This window comes from Pimephales promelas, chromosome 3, assembly GCF_988280905.1.
Source record: "Pimephales promelas chromosome 3, fPimPro1.hap1.1, whole genome shotgun sequence".
Lineage (NCBI taxonomy): Eukaryota > Metazoa > Chordata > Actinopteri > Cypriniformes > Leuciscidae > Pimephales > Pimephales promelas.
In genome coordinates this window covers 17,741,837-17,754,681 of record NC_142771.1, presented here as the reverse complement: position 1 = coordinate 17,754,681, position 12,845 = coordinate 17,741,837, and the positions used below count along the sequence as shown (strand labels likewise).

General features: G+C 36.3%; 1 protein-coding gene across 7 annotated transcripts in view; it reads left to right on the top strand.

Moving 5' to 3' along the window:
- Positions 1-12,845, top strand: part of tanc2a (tetratricopeptide repeat, ankyrin repeat and coiled-coil containing 2a) — a 159,462-nt gene that overhangs the window by 98,042 nt on the left and 48,575 nt on the right. For 6 of the 7 annotated variants that reach the window (XM_089128397.1, XM_089128398.1, XM_039685800.2 and 3 more), the window contains one exon: positions 2,944-3,126. In XM_089128397.1, the coding sequence (XP_088984523.1) occupies positions 2,944-3,126 (183 nt within the window). Of the gene's footprint in view, positions 1-2,943; positions 3,127-9,307; positions 9,330-12,845 lie in introns of those variants that run through there. The other variant, XM_089128402.1, reaches the window with a different exon arrangement.

Sequence of the window (12,845 nt, the reverse complement as noted above, 5' to 3'; positions counted from 1 at the left end):
AAAAAACGAATTATTAAAAATGATCAATATATGATAACGATATTCAAAAAAGGGATGGGCACCCCTCCAGCACATGCACACACACACAGGCTACATAACATGTGAGCAAAGCGGAGCAGCATGACGCTTAAATATAAGTTAAAAAAAACAAAATAAACATTTCACATTTGTTTTTAATAATATTACATTACTTATTTTTATTATTTCATCTATGTTGAGTAGGCTATGAAAAGGGAACCGCATGAGATGAGTAAGATAGGATCAAAATTCAAAAGCTGCCCAATATCGGAAAATATTTGGAGTGCGTCAGACATGATTTTGACCACTTATTAAGTTTTGTTTTGTAGAAAGCTTGTAAATTTCGTTTCATATAAATTGTATCTTCATTTTAATAAATGTTTCATCGACAAATTGACTGGATTAATACATTAGAAGTAAATATCAGACAATATAATCAGGACACAGAGGCGCGCAGGTGAATCGGAGCGCGTCTAATAATATGAACCGAAACACCGCGATGCTTGCCTCACACAGGCCTGAGAACTAAGCTACAGAAAGCTTTAAATATCTACTTTTAAACAAAACAATTAAAAACTAAAATAAATTGGCAACTCTCTGCGTATGTAGGCTAATTCGAAGTATGCGTTTCTCTATGCGCGTTCACTGCGAAGATGGCGAGTAAGCATCATCAACTTTATCTTTGTTGCTGACACTGACAGAAAACACTAGTTTATTAATAAACAATTCAAATGTTTCATGCATAATCATTACTTTTGCCGGTTCTTTGTGGCAAGCTTTATGCATACGTTGAGATGCGGAATATGCAATTAAAAACGCTCATATGGTTTCTCTCCTATTTAATTAAATCAATATATGTGATTACTGATAATACAAATGGCTTAAACGATCTACTACTAGTCGACTAGAAAACTTGGACCCATTTTGAGGAATAAATGAACATAATAAACCTCTGTTCAGAGTGCCGCCGTGCTGGATTGTGTAGAGCGCTCATTGAATTTGAGGATTTATCGTGTTTAGGCTAAAAACAGGGCTGGCGCTTATCGCGGCTTGGAAAGAGACTGTATCTTGCAGTACATTTTAAACAAGGAAATATAGCGATTCGGCATGAAACGTTGATGGAGCAGTGAAAGGGTTCTGTCCACAGCAGAATGACACGACAAACTCGTTTTTTTTTAAAATGTCGTTTAACGCGTTTTGGAAAAGAGCTCTTCATATACAAGCTTGATAAAAATGATCATTCTAGAAGAAAATTTCAAATGGCACTTAGAGGCTTTTGCATCTGAACTCTTCATATATATATTGAAAACAAATGATAATTTCATTCAGCAAGGAGAGAGTCAAGACTTAAAGACTGTTTCCGCAAAACAATTAAAGCCTTGTTCAGACTACATGATTTTAAAACGTCGGGTTGTACTGTGCAGTTCACACAACATGACTTGCTCTCTGTGAAATCAGGAGTGTTCAATTTGTTGAGCTGTTCACACCACACTACACAACGTGATTGATCCAACAGGAGGTAACGCACTACACGATTTGACGACAACAAAAAATCACACGATAAAACGAACCGGAAATGACGCGAAACAGCGCGTGTGCCAATACCCAGCGAAGAAGGCGAAGAACACAACACGCGAATATGGACGTCAGACAGAAACTAGTGCTGCAAACTGTTTGCGCAATGATTTGCTCTGAGATTCAAAAAAGAAAAAAAATAAGATTTAAGGAGCTCATGACATCACTGAGGTTGAGTTGTGCGACAGCTCTGGATATCTAGCAGCTCTGGATATCTTTCATACCAACAGATTGGCGAGCGTTCATTGCCCACTAATCCCCCGCGATTTGCATGCGATAACACCCTGACCTGTCGACAAGATCAACGATTTGCAAATCAGGCTTAAAATCATGTAGTGTGAACTAGGCTTAAGCAGAACAACGGTTTTTAACATTGATAATTATCAGAAATGTTTCTTGAGCATCAAATCATCATATAACACTGAAGACTGGAGTAATGATGCTGAGAATTGAGCTTTACATCACAGAAATACATATCCGTTTTCCATTTTAATATATTTTTCTAATGTAATTTCAAAGTGTAATATGTCACAAGATTTACTTGATTTTGATCAATCAAATGCTGCCTTATCAAACAAAATGGCTTTACCTAGGTCTGCATCAAAAACAAAATATCAGTGCTCAAAAAGCAATCTCTATCCATTTCTTGTAATTCTGACCAATCAGATCAAATTGCAAGTCCTTTGAATTATTTTGCGGACTTTAGTCAACTTGTTCAGTCATCAATCACTCATTTTGGAACCTTCATGGGTCATAAATCTTGTCACTCATCTGCATCGTCAGTTTTCAGTTGATCTTGTTGTTGAGTTTACAGTCTATTTCCTTCCCTGAACACCGATTTGCAACAAGAGTAAAAATGAGTAAAACACAAATTAACATCTCCAAGCATCTGAATTTCTACAGTTATAGTCATAATATTTATGTCCGTTTCACTCCTGCCATGTTTGAGTCTGAACATGAGTTTTGATTTTACATTGTGCTTTGTTGTTCTGAACAACAGGCAAACCTGCATACTGTACTAGTATTAGCAGAAATGTTTTTTTTTATGGTTGATTCAACTGTCATGGCGGAGTTCAGTTTGGTCTAATAAATTGTAAATGTGTATCAGTGTTTGTGTGTATGGCACAATATGTTCAACTTCTAAATCTGGAGGTGTCATCTCTTCATGAACACTGATAGCAGAGTGTTAATAAGCAGAACTGACTAACTGCATGTGTTTGTGCCTCTGACATGCAAATGAGTCTTTACGTGGTATAGGCTCATGTGATTGGTCGCTTCAGTGTATCTTGCTAACGTAAAGAACGTGTATTCATTGTGGAATTGGTTTGTGATCTCTGTCTTACTCTCCAGGCAGTGACTCTGTGGAGGGCGAGTGTGTGTTCGAGGGGGATTACGCCGTTCCTCCTCTCCCAGTGACCGAGGGCATGCAGCACATTCGGATCATGGAGGGTGTGTCGCGCTCTCTCCCCTCCTCTCCTCTGCTGTCCCACCAGGCCATCAACATGCGTCTACAGCCGCTCAAGAGACTGCCAGGTAACATTTCTTGTGTTTATATGTGTTGCAGTTGAATTTGTGTGGTTTGTATACTGTTTGTGTGTCAGCGAGAACCACCTCCTGTTTCCCATCTCAAACACTCCATCTGAATGCCCCCGCTGAGAGTACAAATGCCTTCACCTTACACACCGGGGAGAGTGTGTGACGATGTAACGAAGTTGCAATGTGTCGTTTTAGGGTTGTGAATTTACATGTTCATTTAGTGTGAGTTTGGTGTCATTAAGACTTATTTAAAGAAGTGTCTTGTGCTCATCAAGGCTGCATTTATTTGATTAAAAAAAAAACAGTAAAATATTGTGAAATGATTACTATTTTTAAAAAGTGTTATCTTTTTAAATGTAATTATTTCTGTAATTTTAAAGACATCATTACGCCAATCTTCAGTGTCACTGAAGAAATCATTCTAATATGATGAATTGATGCTCAAGAAAAATTTCTTATTACTATCACTGTTGTAATATTTTCGTGGAAACAATGATACATTTTCTTTGGTTTCTTTGAACATGTTAAAAAGTTAGATAGAACAGTGTTTATTTGAAATAAAAAAATTTGGTAGCATTATTAATGTCTTTGCGGTCACATTTGATTAATTTTATGCTATTTTTATTTTATCCTTGCTATCTTATTTCGGTCTCTACTTTTAGTTGTCCCAATTTCACAATGGTAGTGTATTTATTTAATATATTTCTTTTAATATATATATATATATATATATATATATATATATAATTATTTATTTAGGGACCATATTTCAGTAGTTGTAATGTTTTTGGACTCTTTATTCCTAATCATAGACATCGCACTTCTGTTAACCGCCACAAGGGTGCACTAATTATATTCTTTTCCTCCTTGAGTTGCCTTTTTCTTTTTCTGTGGAGAAGTTGTTCAGCTGAAGGACTGTTAGTGCCCCGTTAATGTTTCAGAAATGCTAATCGCATCCTCTGAGAGCGTCATGTTGTTTTCAGCGGATGCTGTCAGTGGCAGCTCAGCAACACTGTATCCAAACAATAAGACTGTAAGCTGAAAGCAGTTGCAATTTTCTGTTCTCTCTTATAATGAATAAAGGCTGATAGAAATATTAACACATACGCATATATTTCATTTAAGATTTTTAATACATTTTTAAATATAAATATATAAAGCTATATATATATATATATATATATATATATAATACAGGATCCCACACACCCACACTTTTTGCCCCCCCCCCCCCCCCTCTCTCTCTCTCTCTCTCTCTCTCTATTGTTTCCTGCTCGATTGAAACATGATAAAATATCATAATTAGGAATTACTCTGTGATCTGAGTTCAAATTCGTGTTTGTACCCTATCTTTAACCTCCCTGGCTGTTCCATCTCCCTCCATGAGCTTGGTCTACCGCCAGTGGCTTTTCCATCCACGCATTGTTTTTCCTGCTTTATATCATTGAGTTGTTTCACTGAGTGTGTCCAGTCCAGCTTGCTTGCGGAGGCTCCGTCAAAACACAATGACTTGTTTTCAGCCACACTCTCCTGGAAGCAGGACAGCACGGAAAGTGTGATTTCCTTCTCTTGCTGTGTCCTGTATTGTTCGTCCAGCCCACTCTGCTAAACTCACTGTTCATTTTCCTCCCACAATAATCTTCATGTAGTAATATGACTTTAGCCATAAAACACTGGATGTGTTTCTCCATGATAGCTTGAGTTAATCCACTAAACATATCAGCCAAATTTATTGGAATAGATTTTTTTCATCATTGTCACCCTAATGTTTTTCCAAATTTTGAATAATGTACTGATTACTAGCCAGAGAACCAGAGCTTTCAAGATTCAGAAAGAACGCAAAAGCATCATAAAAGTTTTTTCATATGATTTGAACTATATTGCTAATATTTTAGTCATCTTTATTGATACGATAGTGGTCTGTGCCAAATTAATTTATTCACTGAAAAAAAAGACTGTTAAACATTGTGAATCATTGTATCAGTGAAAACTGGATCAGTCTGATTCATAAATGAAACATTAAATGGATAATCATAGTTCCCTCAAAAAAATAATATTTTGTCTTCATTTACTTTCCATGTCATTCCAATCTGTTTGACTTCCTTTCTTCTATGGAATACAAAAGAAGATATTTGCCTGTAACTCAATAAATATTAAAGAGATCTTAATATCCTTTTAGATTCTGCTTCTTTGCAAAAATTCATTTTAAAGGCCCTTTATGGTTCAGTCCCAGAGATATGGAGATTTTAATGCAGTTCTGAGTAAATTGTAAACATTTTCAGTGGGGAAAAAACAAATGTGGGTCATTTTGCACACAGCGGATACTTTTTTTTCTTTTAAAATGACATAAAATGACCCTAAAAGGAAGATTTCAAAAGGAAAGTTTATCTTGAACACTTTTAGAGTTACAGGCATGACAACTTTGGGATAAAAAAAATTGGCACTGAGACAGGTATATTCTATGCAAATGAGCTAATGAGATACAATTCTAGTTTTAACATTATTTTTTCTTTAGATATTCCTCTTTAAAAGAAAAAAAAAGTATCCGCTGTATGCAAAGTGACCCACATTTGGTTTTTGACCACTGAAAATTTACTCAGTTCTTCACACAGAGCTATTGTAGAATATACTGTAGTGTACATGTTATATATATATATATATATATATATATATATAACATGTACACTACAGTATATTGGAGTACAAATATATATATATATATATTGGAGTACACATTTGGAACAACATGAGTTTGAGTAAATGTCCCTTTAAGGTGGAGGGATAAAACAGAATTCTTATCCATTAGATTTGTGCTGGCTATTAGAGGTTTGCTTTTATTTTATTGAGAATACTGATGAGTCTGTGTGTTTGCACAGCCATTCTGAGATCTTACATATGCTTTCATTATTCACGCTCTCAAGTCGTCTTTTTTCCCCTACAAAGTACCCCACACTTGTGCTGTACAGTTTAATGGGCTTAAGATAAAATCTAGTGTCTTTGTCTTGAATGACTTAAGCTGCAATTACTGATGGTCATGGAGCTGGAGGGAGACTCGGCTCACATGATCTCATGCAGTCCAGATGGATAATCTTGGTAACCCACATTGGAGGTATTCTCCAGTCGAAACATTTCAGGGGTTTTTTTCACCCCCCACCCTTTTCGGTCAGAATGAGTTCCTGGAACTGGAGGCTACATTTCCACCCTAATGATGGCAATCACTGCCCTGCAACGGCTTCCGTTCCAGTGACTGAACAATGACCTTTGACCTCTCCAGCCATATTAACCAGTCCAATTAAAGTAATCACCAGCATTTTGAGAGTTTTTAATTGTATACAGGTAAACATGCACACACATACTTTTTCTTCAAAAGCCTCATAATGCATAAGGGACGTGACTTTTGCCCTGTCTTTAATATGTGTCGGTCCAATCTGTTAATGCATTTTTCTAGTTAGTTTTAACATAACTGTACGCAACCCCCTAACAAGACATGGTGATGGAAGAAAGTATGAGATGGGAGAAAGAAAAATAATATATATATATATACTGTATATATATATATATATATATATATATATATATATATATATATATATATATATATATATATATTAGGGCTGTGCAAAAATTAATTGCGATTAATCGCATCCGAAATAAAAGTCTGTGTTTACATAATATATTTGTGTGTGCGGTATATAATTATTTTGTATATATAAATACCTATGCATGCATGTATATATTTAAGAATTATTTGTGCTTAAATTCTGTATATATATATATATATATATATATAAATACATAATCTATATTATATAAATGTAAATATTTTATATATGAATAGCACATTTTCTTAAATATATACATGTATGTGTGTGTGTTTATATATACAAAATAATAATACACAGTGCACCCACATATATTATGTAAACACAGACTTTTATTTTGGATGCGATTAATCGCAATTAATTTTTGCACAGCCCTAATATATATATATATATATATATATATATATATATATCAATGCTTTTGCATTCTTTTACTAGTTTTGCGCTCCAAGAAACTTTGTGCTTTGTGTTCACTCACACAAAACCATTGCATTTTGTCACAAAACTTTTGCGCCCATCACAAAATCATGGATTTAGGTGCATGGATGGATAAATTGGTGGATTAATGGATGAATTGATGTGTAAGTGAGGAAGAATCACAATTATGGCAGAGAAAGAGCAGTCAAAATTCCCAGTTACCTGCACATACAGTCAGCAAAGGAAAAACAGGCAAAAAAGGAAGACATTATTTGAAAAGGCTATGAGCAAAAAGTCTTTGGATAAAGCAAGACGTCAGACTAATATATCGGCAAAGTAAATATCGGCGGGGCTTTTCAGCCGTGGCGACAACTGACAACCAGGGGCTGAAAAGTGACGCCAACAGTGCTTTCATGGAAGCTCTTACATGTAAAACACTGTATATGTTATGAATCTTACACGAAATTCACCTTCATCACAGTGTAACTGATGGTAACGGGAAAACGTGTATCAATGCAAGCTGTTTTTAGTTTAGCTGTTTTTAGTTTTTATGTTACTAGCTCGTTACCGAATCAAACTCAATATATTTTAAACTTTACCATTACCAGTATCGATATGCTAGATTGATAGTGAGTACTACCAGCCATGTTAGTTGTTTACTTTAATAATGATAAAGTTAGGCATTTTATGACATTTGATTCTGACATGATGTCACTGCTCCTCTCTGCAGCGCTGGTAAACGAGCCCCCCAGCTGAGCGCGCATTCATGTGTTTTGGGGGCGTGGCTTTGTAAGGATCCCAGATGGGAAGAGGTGGAAGTGTATGAGATAATGAGCTGTGTTTATGGCAGCACTGAGAGCACTACAGACACTCGATTTGTATACTTTCTATTTCAGAGTACTTACATTTTAATTATGTATTGGTATATACAGACAGTTTAAACAAATTTGGGAAAGTTTTTTTTTTTTTTTTAGAAAATGTCTACCTACCCCAGCTTTAAGCTATGGTTTTCAACAGTGGTAATAAGAAATGATTCTTGATCACCTTATTATATCAGAATGATTTCTGAACGATAATGTGACTAAATATAAATTACATTTGAACACATTAAAATAAGATTAAAAGTTAATGTAATAATACATTACAATATTTTATTATATTTATTTAATAATTTTACAATATTACTGTTTTGACTGTATTTTGATCTACGACCCCAAAACTTTGAAACGGTAGTGTATAGATGAATGGATACATTAGTGGATGGATGAGTGCGGGAATGGATGAGATAGATGATTGATGGATTTGTGCTGCATGAAAATTGTACTTGTGACTGGGACATATGGCAGTAGGAAGTGAAAGAGTGTGAAAGACTCTAGAATATGAATATGCAGTGTGTATGCACTGTCTTTGACACTCGGTGTGTTAATAAGCTGCTCTGTCTAACTGTGTTTGTGTGTGCGCATCTGACGCTCTTATATTCAAATCTGTTTGTACATCTTTTGGGCTGTTGTGATTGGCTCAATAACCACAAGATTCACATGACGGCCGCTCTTAATCAGTTCAGAACAGCACTTTATCTGTCCACAAACTGATCTCATGAGGATCTCAAGGAATTCCCATATTATGCAAAATGAACATACAGAATGGCGAAGCGAGCGTCTATATGGGTTTTAGTATCTGATATGGTGTGACTCCACCTCCTTTGCGTTGTTAAGCACCCTCTCGTCATGACAACAGTGTCTTCCACTGAGTGACGCGTCTCCCTGGGCTCTCGTCACTCTCACTCGTTCTTTCCAACTCTCTCCCTCTTCTTGTGGCACCTCTCCTCTGCAGGCTGAAAATAGCCTGCTGTTTAAGCGGCCTTGGATATGATTGGAAGAGTGACACCTCCTCGTTTCCTGTCCCAGGTGACACCGTGACTTCCACATGCGCAATGATCTGTATTTTCTCCCCTCTCTCTTTCACACTGAATCTCTCCATCCCAATGCCAGCCTTCTTTCCTTTTCTTTTGCTCCTCCTCCAAAATCTCCTCTTCCCTCATCTTAAGTATCAGATTCTCAAGATCACTTGTGTAGATGCTTCAGATCAGGAGGAGTTTACTTAAAATTTAGAAAACATGACAACTTGGATTTATCTGTTTGCAAGGAAGGAAGATGAGAGATCTGTTTTTGGATGAAAACGGTGAGCACTTTGCCAATTCTCTTGTCTCTGTTTGGTTTTGCCAAGCATCTCTGTTTCTATTGCTCATTCTTAATGTTTGAATAGACTCTTAATCTACTGTAAGTATTAAACTTATGGGCTACAGACATGAATGATATCTCAAATTGTGCGGCTAGTCGTGTGCCACTTTTCTTTGTGGTTTTCCTTGTGACTGAGGCTTGCGATTTCTACATGGAAGATGTTAAAACGTGCAAAAGAAACCCACTGATATTCAGTTGACTAACCTGGGTCAATATCATTCAGGAGTTCATATAGGGGTGTGTATTTATGCGACGCATGAATAGTGATTTCATTCTACTGTTTTTCTGGATCAAGAAATACATTTTGTAATCTTTCTTCGCGCTTGACAAATGAATGTGGAACATAAGTGTCAGATTGTCCCGCAGAAACACATTGGACTTAAAACATCCACATAGGAACTGCTCATGGCAACTGTGGCAAAGATGCTTCGGTCTCCAGGGCAACACTTTACATAACTTAGCCACATTATTTGAGGATGCCTGTTGTCGCCTGCCTTTCGCTCCCTTGTGCCACCTTATCACGGGGGATGTAAATGAGCCGTCACTCCTCATTAAAATGGAATCACAGCATACAAGTCGTGACGGATGAGTTCTGGCAGGTGTTAGGAGCGTGGACTGACCAGCTGTTTTGTTTTGTATCAGAACAAAACACGAAAGCTTATGTACTCACTTACTGTTGAGCAAGTGTGAGGGAGCTGTTTGAATGTGCTGTTAAAGTGCATGGCATCAAGGTGTGAGTATCCACCGCTTGCTCTTCCTATAAAATTATCACTGCTGTGGCTTTGCTTGTTTCTTTGATTTAAGTATAACATTGTTTGATTATTTTTCTGCTCTGGCTGATTGTTATCAAAACCACAGGTTTTCTGCAGAAGTGCGTAAACCGCCTTATGCAGCCCAAGGGAAACGTTCTAAAGGGTCATTCAGAGTTTAGTTCTCGCAGCTCTAAGAAACGTAACCTCTGTTCTCTCTAGAAGAGGTTCTCTCGTATTGCGTAAGTTTAGCTTACGCTATGGGAAAGATTGCGTGTAGCGTAAGCTAAACTTACACAATACGAGAGAACCTCTCACAAGAGAACTACCTGTCCCTGCTATCCTACCCATGATGCTTCTGTTAGTTTCTTCAGCTCTTTTTTTCCCCACACTATTTTTGAGACATGGAACCACTTGTTTCTACCTCCCTTTAGAAAATAATTATATCCTTTTATATATAATTAATTATATCCTTTAGATCATACATTAATATTTATTTATATTTATGTAACCATATATCCATTATATTTTTTCACATTTATTTGTTATAATAGGCCTAATATTTTTTATTTTATTTATTATTTTAAGTATTTGTGCTTGTTTTCTGTCACAACCATGGTGTCACCTCCATCAACATATTTCCTTTTTTTAATTTAGTAATTTTTATATTCAGAAATTGTAGCTGAAACACCATTAAACTATCATTTTTGCAATACATTAATGATTAAATAAATCAGTTATTTTGTCGCATTTTGCCAACGTTTCAGTAGATGGATCTTACAATCAGTGGAATTTTATTTTAATCATTAATTAAAGTAAATGCTAAATGCGTTAATGTCTGCAATAATTTTATGACATGGCAGTACACATTTATTTTGTATATGACATTGTGATAAATAGCAAGAAAATCACTTTTAATTGAATTCAAATGTAATTGAATACCTCTGAATTGTTTTCAGTTTGGTCCTCATGCCTCAGAAAACATGTGTTTAATCTTTGTAACCACTGTTGAGCTGCACACAGCACACAGGAAATGTGTGCTTTTTGACTATATTTGCTCAAGATTGTCTGCAGAGCTCACTCGTCGTGTATTGGTGTCTGTTCAAACATGTTACACTCCAGAGAAGTCTAAATTCACTCAGAAATATGTTATACAATGTTATCGCAATAAACATTCCATCACCACAGCCAATCCCAGCATAGAATCCTGTGTCTACACTGGGATCACCCTGGAAATGAGTGTTGGGTTTCCTGTATTAGCCGGTGTCCTGGCAGTTCTGGTGCTGGAGAATGACAAACCGTATGACAGCGTGAGTTTGAATGAAGAAGCACTGTCGTTATATTAGTAACAGATCGCTGAAGACCTGTCATCTCGAGACCCGTCCATGTGGAAGCCTGTCTGTTAATCGTAGGGATATATTTAAAATGCAACACTTGTCACTTTCCAATGCTGCCACGAAATCTTTCACACCTTCGTTGACGTGGGTTATCGTTTTTTTATTTATTTATTTTTTTATGTGCCAAGACTTCCTCAACCTACTCGGTCTCAAATAGACGAAATAAAAAAAGCATACATGTTAGTGTATTCACATATTCGGGTTAATATTAGCAAATTTGTCTACGTGATAATTTAAACTATTGGTGTATGTGTGTTCTTATTATTATCTTAAATCCAACAGGTGGCTTTGGAGCATTGAGGTGCCACCCTTCCTTACACATTAATACTTTTTAAATATACCCATTTCTCTATGTCTGAAGCATTCTTACTAGTATGTTTCCTGCTTAAAAAAAAGGTCAGAAATGAGTATTTAGAAATTTTCTCATACAGTAACTCACTTCTTGCACTAGTGAGGGACACTTGAAAATGTGTGACTTTTTATCTTTGCTTAAAATTGCTTGAATGAAAGCAAATCTGACTGGAAGATAAAGTGCACTATATATTTTGAATATTTTTGGATTATTTGATCTAATTGTGATCTGGTGATTGTGTAGTAATTGTGGCAGGCCTATACTAAAAATGATATGATCAATAGGTTGTGACAGCATATGTTTTTACATTGCTTTAACTCCTTAAAGGGACTCTGTGTAGATTTTTAGGTATTTTATTATCTGAAATCAATATTTTTATTCATAAATATGTCCTCAATGGTGTACAAAAACCTCTGCAAATTATCTGACTTATCCTCGTAAATGAAGAATTTATTATTTTTATGTACATGGGACGGGTAGGTTTACGGAGGCTTCCATGTCCGTTCCGCCATCTTGAAAACTATAATAGCAGAGAGGGTCAAAAAGTACCACAAGCCAAACGCGTTTCCACAACGCGTTTTCGTTCAGACTCAGAGCCATCGTAACGTCACATTGAGAGGCGCATTCCCTGCAAGTTTAAACGGCTGCATTGCACTCCTATGATTGCTGATTGCTCTTTTGCTCTATTATTTGTAATTGCGGACCATTTGCCGAGTCACAGGAGAATGCATCCTCCTCGCAAAAAAAGGCCAGACTTGAACGAAAAAGGAAACGTGACCGGAGATTGCAAAAAACAAGACCATTCATTTTTCCGTCATAAAATTAATCGGATATGGTTCGATTTTCTGCGTTTTTCGCATCCAGAGCCAGCATTTTGAGAGGTCTTTTGACAATTCAGGGCCGGGGGAGCTCGTCCTCAAATCATTGAACATATGCGCCGTAGGCCTACTGCTTTCAGT